Source organism: Amblyomma mixtum, chromosome 4 (genome assembly GCF_055824585.1).
Source record: "Amblyomma mixtum isolate Tamu chromosome 4, ASM5582458v1, whole genome shotgun sequence".
NCBI classification, from domain to species: domain Eukaryota; kingdom Metazoa; phylum Arthropoda; class Arachnida; order Ixodida; family Ixodidae; genus Amblyomma; species Amblyomma mixtum.
The window spans coordinates 9,004,476-9,020,011 of NC_143015.1; the positions used below are offsets into that span (position 1 = coordinate 9,004,476).

General features: G+C 48.0%; 2 protein-coding genes across 2 annotated transcripts in view; both read right to left on the reverse strand.

Annotated features, from left to right (window-relative positions):
• Nucleotides 1–249: 249 nt before the first annotated feature.
• On the reverse strand, nt 250–3,458 carry LOC149345643 (uncharacterized). Its single transcript, XM_089541170.1, has 2 exons — nt 3,413–3,458; nt 250–2,039 (listed from the first exon to the last, which is right to left on the reverse strand). The coding sequence occupies exons 1-2, from the start codon at nt 3,456–3,458 to the stop codon at nt 520–522; spliced, it is 1,566 nt and encodes a 521-aa protein (XP_089397296.1). The 3' UTR covers nt 250–519.
• Nucleotides 3,459–13,311: 9,853 nt separating this feature from the next.
• LOC149345644 (MIF4G domain-containing protein-like) overlaps nt 13,312–15,536 on the reverse strand; it is a 47,184-nt gene continuing 44,959 nt past the window's right edge. Inside the window, exon 4 of the mRNA XM_089585265.1 lies at nt 13,312–13,748. Coding sequence (XP_089441391.1) covers nt 13,509–13,748 — 240 coding nt within the window. The 3' untranslated portion in view covers nt 13,312–13,508. The remainder of the gene's footprint in view (nt 13,749–15,536) is intronic.

The following is a 15,536-nucleotide window of genomic DNA, read 5'->3' on the forward strand; positions in this document are numbered from 1 at the left end:
GTATACAAGAGCGATGCAGTGCGAATTACTGGTTTAAAAGAAGACCATTCTACGCAGGGCATATTAAAATTACCGGCAAGGATAATATGTGTTGCGTCTAAGGCTAATAATGTGTTGCTAAGTTCAAAAAATGGCTGTGCGCAGGTTGAACCGGGCGTCCTAGCCAATTGCGAAAGAAGTACCATCGCCCAGCTGTACCTTGCACCAGACACCTTCACAGGAATCGTTTTCTAGGTTAACAGACACGCTTTTCAAACTGCTATGAACGAGGATGAACACACCACCACCGCGTACATTGCGATCCTTCCTATACGTGGTATAGGATGGAGGAAATATTTCACCATCGCTTATGTTGCTGTCCAGCCATGACTCGGTTCCAATCACCACATGTGCGTTTGTCATTTGTAAGAGTGAGGAGAATTGGTCAGTTTTGTTTTTTAGACTGCGACAATTAACAACAATACAGACAAGTTCATTTTTAATAGCAGTTTGTGGGCTAGCTAAAAGCCTCGGTGGTGGCTATTGGTTTACGCAAGTGATATCGTCTGTTTCAATGTTGTACATATAGGTTTTGTTGTCCAGGTTTAGCTTATTAAACCGCAGTTTCAACTTTCCGCCGCGTGCCTTAGCAAACTGCATGAGCTTTTTTCTTTGTTGCCGTACTTTGGCCGAATAGTCCTCGCTTATCGCCCAGTCAGTATCTTTTAGTTTGGCAGCATTTGAAAGAACACGATTCTTCTCTTTAAAGGACAAGAATTTAACGATCAGGGGTCTGTGCTTGTCAGGCGCATATCTTCCTAGTCTGTGCGCTCTTTCAATAGCAGCGGCGTCAACGGAAAGCTTTAACTTTTCAGCGCAAAAAGAGATAATTTTAGTCTCAGACTGTTCCCACGATTCGGTTTCTTTGTCATGGATGCCGTAGAATATTAAGTTATTTCTTCGTGATTGGTTCTCCAGGTCATCGTGCGATGACTGGAGGGTCGTGCACGCAACAGCAAGTTTCTGGGAACTTTGAGATAATCTTTCTACTTCAGGCTTTAGCGGGAGCACCAGTGACACATTATCTTCAACGCTCTTGACTTTTTCTGCGAGTTTTGTTAGTTTTTCTTCGAGATTCTTTTGCTCAAGCCGAATGGAACGTAGTTCGTCCAATATTTCGGTCTGTTGCTGTTGTATCACTGGTATTGCCATGATAGTATCGAACATCTGCTTTTCCTGCTCAGCAGACAGAGGCCCAGGGTTTTGCTCTACGTCTCCCGCAAGCAAAAGCTTTCTTTTAAACAAACCTATGTATCCTGAACAGCTCGCGGACACATCGTACAGAAGGCGTAAAAACATGCACACAGCAAAGTTGGGATCTGGCGTCGACTTCCTAAATGGTTTGCCATTAACAGAAAGGTAAGAGTAACAAACCTGAAGAAGAACAAGATGTAAGCGTCTGGCTGCCATGTCGGCGCCAGATCCCGGTGTGGCTGGGTACAACAGCTGCTTATGTAGGTCATGCTTGTGCTGAAGATTCCAGGGTTGCCAGTCGATGAAGCGTTCGAGCGCCGGTAGCGCTGTGAGGTCCAAAGGGGAAGCGTCACTCAAAAAAGCCAGGTCAGCAGGACAGACTTGCTCGGTAGAAGCGGCTCCATTCATTGGAAGGCACGTCGTCATCGCGGGAGGATCGAAAATCGCCATCATTTGCAGCATCTGAAGAAGAACAAGATGTAAGCGTCTGGCTGCCATGTCGGCGCCAGATCCCGGTGTGGCTGGGTACAACAGCTGCTTATGTAGGTCATGCTTGTGCTGAATATTCCAGGGTTGCCAGTCGATGAAGCGTTCGAGCGCCGGTAGCGCTGTGAGGTCCAAAGGCGAAGCGTCACTCAAAAAAGCCAGGTCAGCAGGACAGACTTGCTCGGTAGAAGCGGCTCCATTCATTGGAAGGCACGTCGTCATCGCGGCAGGATCGAAAATCGCCATCATTTGCAGCATCTGAAGAAGAACAAGATGTAAGCGTCTGGCTGCCATGTCGGCGCCAGATCCCCTTGCAGGCCCTCAAAGAGAGCTTGAGGGTTAAAAAACCCTGCTGCATGGTCGGTATCCTTAGTCCGGGACACCGCACGACGAGGCCCCGTCTCGCGCCCGCTTGACCAGAGCCCTTTGGGACTCCAGCGTGGAGCAGTTGAGGAGGGCAGTCTCCCATGCCTCTCGGGTGGGGGTGGGGGAAGGGGGAAGGTGAGGATTCTGAGTACATGCCCACACCATGTGAAAGATATCGCAGATCTCTCCACAGTGCGGGCAGCGCCCATCTGTGTTCGGATCGAAGTGTTTTGCTATGGCAGGACAGAGAAGGGTTCCTGTCTGCAGGCGCCGCAGAGTTCGCTCCTCCGCCTTACTCAGCCCCTTGGCAGGTGCCGGGTAGAGACGGTGGCTGTCGCAATAATGAATTAGGATTTCGCGGAACCGCAGAAGCGGTTTATGAGCTTCTGAGCCAGGAGAGCTAGGATGAGGAGCCCGGTGTGTGAGCGCTGGGCGGCCGCATCAGCGGCCTCATTGCCTCGTAGACCCTGGTGGCCAGGAGCCCAGATCACTTTTGTGCGAGTTGGATCGGCGAGAGCGCGTCTTAGAATTTGCGAGGCAAGAGGTGATATTTCGCCTGCAAGATAATGTTCCCAGGCCCGGCGAGAGTCTGTGATAACCGTTTTCGATTTTGGATCGGCGGCAGCGAGAGCTATTGCGACTTCATCCGCTCGTGTTGAATTTGGGGCCCGAAAAGATAGCCCATCGACATTCATTGCCCGGTGGACTACGGCAGCCGTGAAGAATCCCGCGGGCGACGGCCCTGTGATGTCCACGTAGTAGACGCCCTCTTTGTATCCATATTGCCTCTCAAGCGTGCGAACCCGCGCTTGTCGTCTGCCTTCATGTGAAGCCATGTCCATGTTACGCGGGAGCGGAGCGACCCAGAGCATGTGGCGCCACAGCACCGGGATGTTCTCCGTCCCCTCTGGTATGCATGTGTGTTGGATGTGTAAGCGGTTTAGCAGGCGGCGCCCAGGAACCGTCTGCGATAGCCGCGTATATTGGTTTACGAGGTGGGCCTCCCGCAACTCCTGATAGGAGTTTACCACTCCCAACGCCTTCAGTTTGGCGTTGGAGGTAGCCACCGGGAGGTCCAATGCTCGCTTTGTTGCCTTCCTGATGATGGCGTCAATGCGCTCGTCTTGTTGTTTGGTGGTGCGTAGGTACGGCACGGCGTAGAGGATCCGGCTGGTCACGAAGGCATAGGCGAGCCGTAGCGCGTCCCTGCCCCGCAGACCACCCCGCTTGTTGGAAACACGGTGGATCATGCGCCCGACCTGTTCACCTATGCTCTTGAGTTTCGCTATAGTAGAGTCCGGCCTAAGTTTGTTATTGATGAACAGACCCAGGATTCGGAGCTCTGCCATTTCTCTGATGGGACCGCCCGACATAGATATGTGTAGAGACGTGTTGTCCTTGTGGTTTGTCCTGACGTGTAGAAGCTCTGATTTGGCGGGAGCACATTGGAGACCACAGTCGGCAGCATATGCTTCGACTATGGAGGCGGCCTGCTGAAGGCGGTCCTCCATCTCCCCAAGTCTCCCCTCGGTGGTCCAGATTGTAATGTCGTCTGCGTAGAGTGCGTGTTTTATGCCCTCCACCTGAGCCAGTCGGCCGGGCAGGTGCATCATGGCGATGTTGAAAAGGAGCGGTGATAACACCGCCCCCTGTAGTGTACCTCGTGTACCCATAGAGTACGGGCCGTATTCCTCGTCCTCGATCCGGAGGAGTGCCTGACGCGCAGAGAGGAAGTCTCTGACATAGGCGAAGACCTTCGCCCCGCAGTTAGTGGTGTTCAAGTTAGAGAGTATGGTGCCATGTTTAACATTGTCAAACGCCCCCTTAAGATCGAGGGCGAGAATGGCCTTGTCGTTTTGTTGCATGGTTGTGGGTTGTATTATGTCCCTGTGTAGTTGGAGTAGGACATCCTGTGCAGACATGTGCGGGCGGAACCCGAACATAGTGTCTGCAAAGAGGCCCTTACCCTCCATGTATGGAGAGAGGCGATCGCGAACCATCGTCTCCATGAGCTTTCCCACACACGAGGTTAATGAGATGGGTCTCAAGTTGTTCGTAGTCACGGCTTTACCTGCTTTGGGGATGAACGTTACAAGCGACGTTTTCCATTCGAGTGGGAGTGGACACCCATCCCAGATCTGATTTATGTATTGTAGCAAATGGAGGTATGCAGAGTCGGAGAGGTTCGCCAACAGTTTCACTGTTATGCGATCCCGACCCGGTGCCCCACCTCGGCGCATTTTAGCCAGTGCCGCCTTGAGGTCATGCAACTCAAAAGGGGCGTCTAAATCCTGATTTGGCTTGCCGGAAGGAGTACGTGTACTCGGGCCCAACCGGGTCATTTGTGCGGCAGAGATACCTGTCGCACAAAGTGTCCGCAAGTTGGGCCGTCGTACCTTGGTACCCGTGGAGAGCCCGCCGGAGCTGTTTTTGCGTCTCCCCTTTCGTTTGAGAAGGGTCGATGAGGCTGCGTAAGAGACGCCAATCCCCTTCGAGCTCATCTGACGCGCTGCCGAGTTGCAGCGTTCTATCCAATTGGTATCTGTGAGCTGGGCGGCATATGCCGCAGCCTGCTCCGTAAGTTGTGCAATGCGAGCTCTAAGCTTTCGATTCGTCTTGTGTTTCTTCCATCGTTTTGTTAAGCTCTGGCGAGCCTCCCACAGATGTAGGAGGTGATTGTCCACTGCGGGGATCTCGTCGGTGGTGTGAAGTGTTTGCGTGTGTTGTTTCTGTATGTTGGTGACCTGTGTTGCCCACTCCGCATAGCCGTCGGAGAATACATGTACTTAATGTGTATTGCCCCCCGCATTAGCCGCGTGTTACTTTCAGCGAAATTTTCTATCGTGCTATCAAATCGGCTAACAATGAACCCCTGGTGATCATTGGGGATTTCAACGCACCCAGTCTACACTGGGGCTATCACTTCGAGAAAGCCAGGGGACGCAAGCTGGCGGAGCTCATCTCCACCCTTCGTCTTACGTTGCTCACGGATCCGTCTTGCCCCACACGTGTGGGCAACTCGGTCACCCGTGACATGTGTCCTGACTTATCTCTGGTTAGGAACACTACAAACGCCACATGGGAGAACCTGGGGGATACCCTGGGCAGCGACCACCGCCTTCTCCGCATCACGCTTTTGGCGAAGGCAGCCCGTAAAAAATGGGGACGGGCGAAAATAACCAATTGACAGCAATTTCGAACTCAGGACATCCGTCCCACGCCTGGTCACCCGGGTTCAAGAAGCCGTTCAGCCGTGACCTCACCTGCTCCGTTGCCCGAGCTCGTCTTGTTGTTGTTGTTGTTGTCCTCTAAATAATGGCGCGTACCCACTGCGGGGGATTGGCCAGGACACAGGCGGTAACTGATAGGTGCACAAAATGTTAAACAAGGAAATAATGATGGCGAAAAAATAAAATAATGATAATGATAGTAATTAGGAAAGAAATGAAAGAAATTCAGACGTGTAATTGAAATAAGCTAAACAAATACTGTGAGATCGGTGACTGAAATAGAGAACGGGGCTAAATATCCTATGTTTCGGAAAGCTTTCGTTCCAGAGAAATATTGATCATGTGAAAGAGCAGAGCTTAAGACGGCAGCCGTTTAGTGTCTGTAAGGAAGTTTTGCATAGCGGAGAGCACACTCCAGTTGCTGTGCCAAGGGAGGAAGCGCCAAGAGACAGAGCAACCCCGGCTGACAGACTTAGACCAAGCTGTCGTAACGGAAGCTCCAGCAGGCGGCTCCGTAAAGATGAGAAACGGCGGCAGGTCAACAAGAAATGATCTATCGTTTCGGGTTCTCCGCAGAACGGGCACAATGGGGAGACCGCGAGACCAGATCTATAAAGGTAGAAGTTTAAGTGAGGCACGCGACAACGTAGACGCGTGAAGGAAACCTCAAGCTTGCGTGATCGCCATCCTTTACTGCACCACGGGTAAAGGAGATGCCGGAATTCGGGAGAGGAGGTCAGAGCTGATGCTGCGAATTCTTTCAAGAGCAAATACCAGCGAAATCTGGCCGCAGTAATATATGCGCTGGGTGGAAGCACAGATACGACTGGGCCTTGAAGAGATGCCTTCGCCAGGGTATCGGCAACCTCATTCAAATGGATTCCTCTGTGTCCAGGCACCCAGACCAACCGTAATGAACACACGTGGGGTGGAATCGAGCATTTGAGTAAACTTAGTGCCTGAGATGTTGCAGGCGCGGTGAGAGAGGAACACAACGATAATGAATCCGTCATAATTATGACAGAAGACAAAGAGCTGTTTAATTTGCGCAACGCCAAGACCACTGCTAGAAATTCGCCCAAATAAATAGGGGTGTAATCGGGAAGGCGGAGTGAGAATGACCAGTCAAGGGAGATGGAGAAAATGCCAACACCAGCCTTTTATTCACCCTGTGAGGCGTCTGTTGCTATGAGCACATTCTCGCGCCGCTTGCGCCACTTCTTCTTCTTCTTCCTCACCATATGAAAATGGCACACACCCACGCGGGGAGATTGGCCAAGGTACGGTGGTGAATGCCAAGGAAAAGAAAACGGAAAAAAAGCTAAGTGAAATAGTAGAATGTTTGAAATTAGAAAATATGTATGATTTGTTAAAAATCTTTAATAAATAAACCGTTTCTGCCGTTTCGACCTTTGTTGACATAGTAAGTTTATTGATTCGGGTTCCCTAGCAGCAGGCATATTTATCGACTTCGCCAAAGCCTTTGATTCTCTAAACCACAGCATTCTTAAAGAAAAGTTAATTGGTTACGGCGTCAACGGCACACCCCTAACACTCATTGAAAGTTACCTAAAGGACCGCCATCAAGTTGTTTTCTTCGGAAATTCACAGTCGACTGCAAAGGTGATTAATATCGGGGTTCCCCAAGGCTCCGTGTTGGGACCTTTGTTTTTTTTTCTTTATATCAATGACTTGCCTTCCCAATTAACTTATGCCCAAACTGTATTATATGCCGATGATACGACTCTAGTATTATCAGATCGCGATGAAAGTGCCCTGATTAGAAAAGTAAATAAAGAATTACAAAATGTACATAAATGGTGCATGGCGAATGCAGTCAACCTTAATCCTAATAAAACCGTTTTTATCCTTTTTCACTCTGGCGGAAGAATTGTGTCTCAGCATACAGATGTAATTTACAATAACCGGCCTATTCAGCATGCTACCAACACAAAATTTTTGGGTATTGTGATAGATAGTTATCTCAAGTTTGATTTACACATCCGTTCAGTAATTAAAAAAGCCTCATACGGCCTGCATGCACTTTCCAAATGCCGAATTTTTTTCCCCGTTGATGTGCTTGTTAACCTTTATTACGCCTTTGTCCATTCACATATTAATTACTGTGTGTCTGTTTGGGGATGCACATATTCATCTCACATCGCCCCCTTATATGCTTTTCAAAAAAGAGCTCTTCGAATTGTCGCGGAAAACATTCAGCATACTCATCCGGATGAATTATTTGCCGTTCTTGGTATCCTAAATGTATATGACCTAGTAACTTATAATACCGCTTCCTTAATTTATCAGATAATTCACAACACACTCAATTTAACTACAGTATCTCTTCGTCACTCACTACGCACGAACACGTCTACTACAAGACATCGGCTCTTGCTTCCTACAATACATACAAATTATGGTCGACAAACGTTGCAATTTACGGGTCCTTATCTGTGGAATAGTCTTGAATATAACGTTCAAATTTCACCTACACTTCATGCCTTTCAGAAACAATTAAAACATTTTCTACTAAATTCAACCTAGTCTACATTCTTTAGTGCTGTGGTTTGTGTTTTCCTTTTCTAATTATAACATGTTTATTTGATATTGTCACTAGTATCCAGTGCCTACTGCTGTAACATGCTTATTGTCATATAGTTGCGTTTTTTGTTGCTGTCGTCTACGTCACATGTAATAGCTTATAGTGGTCGGGACCCTTAAACAAATTTTGTTGGGTCCCTGAAATTGTCTGTTTGTATTTCATGTTTTATGCTAAATAAATACTTTCTTCTTTCAAAAAAAAATTTCAGGAATAAAATAAAATACGGTTTTTGGACATTCGCTGGAATTTTATATGGATTTAACAGGGTAAGCGACCAGTTGCAATGATGTAATCATGAAGGTAGCCGCAAATAGTGCTTAACGAGAATCCCGTGGCGCTCGCACCAAACGAGAGCATAACGGGTAGAGACAAAGGGAGTCCTAACCTCGAAAGAGGGACTTCCAAATACTGTTTTCTCTGAAATGCGAACCGCCGGCAAGACAGGAGATAATGGTCAGTTGTTTCAACTTCTCTGCATGTGTTACAAGGGTCTGTCGTAGCGAACCCGCATCTGCATAAGTACAAGTTGAGGTGGGGGATTCTGCATCGCAAAAGCGTTATGGACACTTCACACCGCCTTGTCTTAGATGAACGGACATTCCATGGTAACTTTAAATGTTGAAAGTCCACGGTACTCAGCAACGGATCACCCAAGCTGGCTGATATATGTTGGAATCGCTGGAAACGGGAGGTCTCCAACATAATAAGGTGCGGTACAGGATATATTTCAGGGGCAGTGAGAGCTGACCTTGCCAATAAATCAGCCACCTCGTTGAAGTAGATTCCCGAATGGCCAGGTACCCAGACAAAGCGGACCTCCCTTACTGTGCGCAGAACAAAAAAACCTAAGGGAACGCATCAATAGAGAGGTTCCAGAAGTTTGGAGAGAGACTAAAACTGAAAGGCAGTCTCCAAGGATAAGTACCCGTGCTACATGCGACGGAATTTTTAGAAGAGCCAAACCAAGTGCCAAAAACTCTGTGAAGAATACAGAAGTGTAATCCGGGATACGAACGGAATAGCTGGAAGCCAGATCCTGTGAATATATCCCAATTGCCGCCTTCTCACAGCTCCCGGAAGCATCAGTGGAGATAACAGCATGATGAGGAAAATGCTGTAAGTGCTCAGCCAGAAGACCATTTAGGATATTTGCGGGCATGTGTTCTGCATGGGACGGAAAGATATGGTCGTAATAGAAGACGGTATCAGCCTGCGTGTCAGCAACTCGTTGCAAGGAGGTCAGACCGACCTGAAGCGGGGCCAACAGGTTCTGTGTAAACCTAACTTGCGGGAGCTCATAACGTGGTCAATGAGAAGAGAAAAACAGGTGTGGGTGGGTTAGGAGAATGGGAGTATTAACACCGGGGGCCGGGTCAAAGGACCTGAGGAAAGTACGCACCGTGAGTAGTTGGAAGCGGGAATATAGATCGGGAATACGGGCTTCCAGATAAAGGAGAGCATTGGAAGCCGATCTTGGGAGCCCTAGGCATAGCCGCAGGGCACGCCTTTCCAGTAAGGCTAAAGGCTGCAGCTTATAGTTTGCGCTGCCAGAGAACAAGACGCAACCGAACTCAAGAATTGTTCTCATATAAGCCTTATAGAGAAGAAGTAAGGTGTCGCGACGCATGCCAAAATTTTTATTGCCTACCCGTATCAGCCGGCCTAGAGCACGTTCGCCTTTAATAGCGTTATTCTTAATATGCTGGCGCCAGTCCAATCTTGGGTCGTAAATAATACCTAGGTATTTAACCGACTCCACCTGCGGAATTTGGGTGGAACGGTAGACTAGCGAGATGTACAAAGGGGTGTCTGGAGGAAATACCAGCACGCCACACTTGCTGACATTCAGTGATAAACTAATTTCGTCCAACCAATCTTCAAGAGCACACAGGTATGCCTGCAAAGACTGGTAAAGAGCATAAATATATTTTTTTCTGAGGCGAAAAAAGCTATATCGTCTGCGTATACAAATACTGTAATGTTGGGATGATTGGGAATGTCTCGAACCAATATGTTAAAAAGCAGCGGTGACAGAACAGATCCTTGCGGCACACCTCTGGATTGGACATAGGTATTAGAACAGAAAGATCAGTCTGTACAGAAGAACATCCTGTCTTTTAAAAATTCACAAATCCATGCATAAATGTAGTGCGGTGGATGTAGCTGTGCAAGTTTGTTAAGAAGGACCGTGTGTTCCACGCTGTCATAAGCCTTAGCAACATCAAGTGTCACCAAGGCTGAAACTTCCCTCTTGCGCACTGATAGTCTGATTCGGCTTTCTAGATCCACAGGCGGGGTACAAATGGAACAACCGCGACGAAAGCCAATCTGCGCAGAGCTGAGGCTATCGTTCCCCTGTCCTCTTTGTTTTTGTGAAATCTAATAAATTCTGATTTTTCTGGGGAGCACTGCATCCCGCTAAATAAAGGAAATTGACCGACCTCATCCGCCGCTCTTTGCAGCATTTCTTGCTTGTTTCCCGACGATCCTTTTGTCGTCCGCACTGTTATGTCGTCCGCATAAATTGAATGTTCTACATCTTTAATATTTTTCAGCCTCCTAGTTAATCCAATCATTGCCATGTTAAAGAGCAAAGGTGAGATGATGGATCCTTGTGGCGTCCCTCTGTTTGGCGTCGTCTTCTTTTCTGACCTAATGTTGTTGATGCCGATCGTTGCTGTTCTGTTAGGCAGGAAGGCCTTTACGTATGCGAAGATACTCTTCCCACAGTTTGTTGTCGAGAGTTCTGCGAGAATGGCGTTGTGGCCGATGTTGTCGAAGGCCCCCTTGAGGTCTACGGCCAAGATTACGCCTTCTCGAGTGCCCGATATTTTTTTTAGTACCTTGTCTCTTAACTGGAGCATCACGTCTTGCATGGAGAGCCCCGTTCTGAACCCGAACATGGTATCCGGAAACAGACCGTTGTCCTCCGTGTAGTTGCTCAGTCGAGTCTTGACCACTTTCTCGTATAGTTTACCAAGGCATGAAGTTAGTGATATGGGCCTAAGGTTCTCTAAACTGGGTGTTTTCCCTGGTTTAGGTATCACGATAATCTCAGCGTGTTTACACTCCTCCGGTACCGTGCCCCTTGCCCAGTGCTCGTTGATTAGTCCAGTCAGGCTTTCGATGTGGTCATCACTGAGGTTTCTGATCATTGCATTTGTTACTTGATCTTTTCCCGGTGTTGTGTTCCTCGTGAATGACCTGGCAGCCGCGTATACCTCGTAGTCTTTTATCGGTTCATCCAGCTTCGAGTTCCTTGTCCCTGAATATACAATGGTGCAGGGTGGCACCTGCGTGCTTCCGACATACCTGGACCAAAGAAAATCTGTAATCTGGGCGTCCGTTCCCTTAAAATTGTGCGTGATATGTTCTATCGTTTTGCTGTTTTCTCTCTTCGATTTTGTCGGGTCTATGAAGTGCCTGAGCAGCACCCATGTTTTAGCGCTACCCAAGTTGCCGTTTAGTTTATTGCAAATTTGGTGCCAATTATCTCTAAGTTTGCGGTGTGGTCTTCTATCTCCTTATTGATTTGAGCTATTCTGAGTCTCAATGTCCTGTTATGTTTTTGTTTCTTCCATCTTTTCGACAGCCCCCTGCGAGCCTCCCAAAGATGTAGCAATCGTTTATCCGCACGTGGAAATTCATCGTTAACCTCTAGCTCCGTAGTATTGTCTCTGTGGACCACCTGTAGTCGTTTGGTCCACTTTTCGATGTCCGTTATCGCAGTTCCTCCGGCTTCATTCTCCAAGTGTTCTCGGAATTTTTTCCAATCTGTGATTTTGGTCTTTCTCTGGATTGTGCTGAACCTTGTAAGTTTAATTTGCGTTTGAATTACGTAGTGGTCACTTCCGAACTGCTCCCCGGTGTTAGTCCATTCGTAGTCTAGGATATTTCCTTTGATGGTCAAATCAGGGCTACTGTCTCTTGAAACGCTGTTTCTGCTATCGGTAACGATTTCCAGCCCGTGCGTTTTTTCCTTTCTTTGTATTCATCTAGTAGCCCCACTCTTTGTGCGGAGCATTGAAATCTCCTACAATCACAAGGTGGTTTTGTTTTACCAGGCCGATCACCGCTCTAATGATTTCTATGAAGTCATGTCTCTTCTTGCGCGGTGGTGAATATATGTTAAGTACGAATAGGCTCTTCTCCCCGCGCTTCTTAGGTATGACCTCTATTAAAAGGTGTTCTATATCTTCTTCTGGCTCAATAGCACTTTAAACTAATTCCAGCGTTCCGTGAAGCACTCAGGCTTTGGCCTTTAATATACTTTAGTCGCTAAAGTTGCTCGTAATTTGCTTTCGCAACCTTCCGGGCTTAACCAAGCTAAGCCTCTGCCAATTTTTTATGCGAAGCATACTACTTTAGCTACCACTTCAGCCCTTCACCGTGGTTGTGAGCCTCCAAATCACGTTATACATGACGCCACACCACGTGACACGATGACGTCACGACAGTGGAGAAACGGGGGGCCCACCTCGCGCCGTCGCTGTGGTTGTGCGCCTCCAAATTACGCGACACGATGATGCTTCGCATTCTCCAGGCTTAATCAAGTTAAGCCTCAGCCATTTTTTTAACCTCAACCCCAGAGAAGGAGATATGCGGGTTGTGAGGCATCACACGCGAGCGTGGAGTGATAGCCTTCGGTCGCAAGGATGCAGATGAGCAGTGGAAGTAGAAATTAAAACATGGCCGGGGCACTCACACGTCTGCAGAGGCGCGTGTGTGTCCAAGCAACTGGTTGAAGCAGCAGTGTGTCAAGTTTGTACGGTTGAGTGCTTGCATCCCCCCCCCCCCCCCCCCCCTCGATATGCTCACCCGGCGAACGCGGTAGCCGCATTTCCGTACCGATGAAAGCCTGCATGACAAGTTTTGTATACGACAGGAGGTCCTGGTACTCAATGCACTAGATCAGTTAGGCCGCTGCCGTGGCTCAGTGGTTACGGAGCTCGGCTGCTGACCCGAAAGACGCGCGTTCGATCCCGGCCGCGGCAGTCGAATTTCTATGGAGGCGAAATTCTAGAGGCCCGTGTACTGTGCGATGTCAGTGCACGTTAAAGAACCCCAGGTGGTGAAAAGTTCCGGAGCCCTTTACTACGGCGTCTCTCATAGCCTGAGCTGCTCTGGGACGTCGAACCTCATAAACAAAACTAGATCAGTTAAAACCTTGCAGACTAGTCCAAGCTACGACCCCAAAGACGTTTATTTATTAATGCTTCTCGGATTTTTGCTCACGGCCAACGCTGCAGACGCCGACGACGCCATCGGTTTTTCTGCGACACGGGGCATTTCACGCTATTGCGTTAAAAGAACTTGTACCCCTACCTCGCGTAAATTTTGTTCGTGCATTGAATTGTGGCAGGGAACAAATAATACGCAACCAAGCGAGAACTTTGTGGTCATTTAATGACGCAAAAACAAGGAAAACGACACTGAATCTTTGGAATATTCAAGGAAGAACACAGGCAGGGCGTTCCGCAGTTTTTAGGGAGAGCACATGCGCCGACACAAAGGTTTAGGAAACGGAGGTTAACGAAGAACGAAAGAACAAAACTTAAAAATCAATAGCAAAAAAAAAATCACATAAGTCACTGCATCTTGGGCAACCCAGGGCGCTGTTCTGAATAGTAATTCCTCTGTGAGGGTTTGAACTTCCAGTCGGAAGCCCGCAGCTCGATCAGCTCCAGGAGCATCAGCTGGGATTCCGCAGTGAACTGAGGGTTGACGAAGGCCTCCCGCATGCATTCCGTCAGGGCCCCCATACGGCGTGGGGCGATACGGTCAACGATTCGGCCCGCCGTTTTCAGTGCACGTTGAAGGCACTGCATCTGCACAGAGAAACAAGTTTCGGATGTGAACAGAAAACAAGCAAATAAGCGATACTGTGTTGCGCCCACTTCCAGCCATCGTACGCTTCATGCAGGCTATTTAAAGGGCAACTGCAGCACTTTTTGAGAATTTCGCGATATTCAAGGATTCAAATCAATATAGGCTGTAGGTAAAGCATGCTAAGTGCTTTTGCACTAGCATTTAAAGTAGTGACGTAATAGACGATTTAATTTTGCGCTTCTCCTCAATGCTGCGGAGGAGTGCAGAGAAATTCAGCGTGACGTCACGGAAGGTATGAATTCAAATTACCGCTGTCGTCAGCCACACCCTGCCCTGACTCGTTAGACGCTGCCAAACAACTCTCGGCAGGGTTTGCCTTCGGTGGCGTTGGTTTTTTTCCTTCAAAGCAGGCGTTTGTGCGTTGGAAATGTACCGGTACCTTCGATGACGTCATCATGCGCCCCCCACTTGGCGTTGCGCACTGCGGGCAAGCTTGAAGGGCGACCGGATTTTAATCGGCGATTACTTCACTATTTCAAGTGCTAGCCCAAAAAGACTTCGTATGCTTTACGTGCAAGTTTCATACATCCGACCCTCTTAAGCTCGTTGATTTCGAAAACCTATGCATTTTCCCTTTAAGTGTAGTATACTTCATGTCCTCTCATGGATTACAGGAACGTTATGTTTTGCATAAAGCACCTGATCGCCCTCAACTTGCTGTAAAAATCGATGCTGTACGTGTCACAAGCGGCGCTACTTTCAACTGCGCTAATTTCCTGCCCCCAAAGCAAATAGTATTTGTCACCGGAAGCCTATCAGAGCGATGGAAACTGCAGCTGCTTTATGAACCTTAACCGGTAGTTGGAAAACGCTAGGCAGGTATCGTGCGCCCGAAGTACGAGTACTGCTGTTTGGTGCTTCATCTGACGTGAAAACAAAGTGCTCACATAGGGGAGATATTTAATAATTAAAGATACGGAGATCAATGAACGGATACACGGCGTGCCTGCACTCTACTGAGGAAGCATAGCACCTCGCTAGAATAATGAATCACCATGAGACGTTAGTTCTGCCTACAGTTACTGCACAGGTACCTAGAGTTGCACGTAACTGCCGAGTTGCCGCAGAGAGCATCCAACTTATGTGGCAAAGCCGCAGAGCGAGGCAAGCTTTCCGATTCTTTTACTCTGTATAATAAAAAATTTTCATTTCATTTATTTTTCCCTTAAAGGCCCGAGGGCATTACATAAGGGGGGAGCAAACTCAGGATTTGTACCAACGAATACAAGAACACTAGAGAAAAAAAAAACAGTAAAAAGGAATAAGAATGTACAGCAGGTAAGTGGCGCCGGAAAGGTTATACAATATGTAAGAAGTAAAGAAAAATGAACACATCAGTAAACGCAGGCTAAGGAATGATATAAAAAAGCAAGGACAATTGTCTATATAAAGTACGACAGATAATTGAAAAGATTGCTATCACGAAAAATGGTCCTTTAGTATTTCACGATATGATTTGCGATTAGTGCATGAGACAATGGTGTTTGGCAGGGCATTCCATAGTGCTATTGCGTGCGGGAAAAAAGAAGAACTGAGTGCTAACGTGCGACATTTGATGCGAGCGATACTTTGATTATGGTTCAAGAGGCTAGACGTCTTATGGGGGGGGGGGGGGGGAGGGTTCTAGCTTTGCGTGGCGTGAGCGCGGATGATAACAGAAATGATGCAGAAGACAGAGGCGAGATATGATGCGGCGTGACATGAGCAATGGAATGGAGACGGATCGG

What these genes read in the sequence shown, in the direction of transcription:
- LOC149345643 (XM_089541170.1), bottom strand. Translation starts at nt 3,458, where the DNA reads ATGTCGGGCGGTCCCATCAGAGAAATGGCAGAGCTCCGAATCCTGG. An exon ending in GGCAGAGCTCCGAATCCTGG is followed by an intron (nt 2,040 to 3,412) that starts GTCTGTTCATCA and finishes GCTCTCTTTGAG; the next exon opens with GGCCTGCAAGGGGATCTGGC.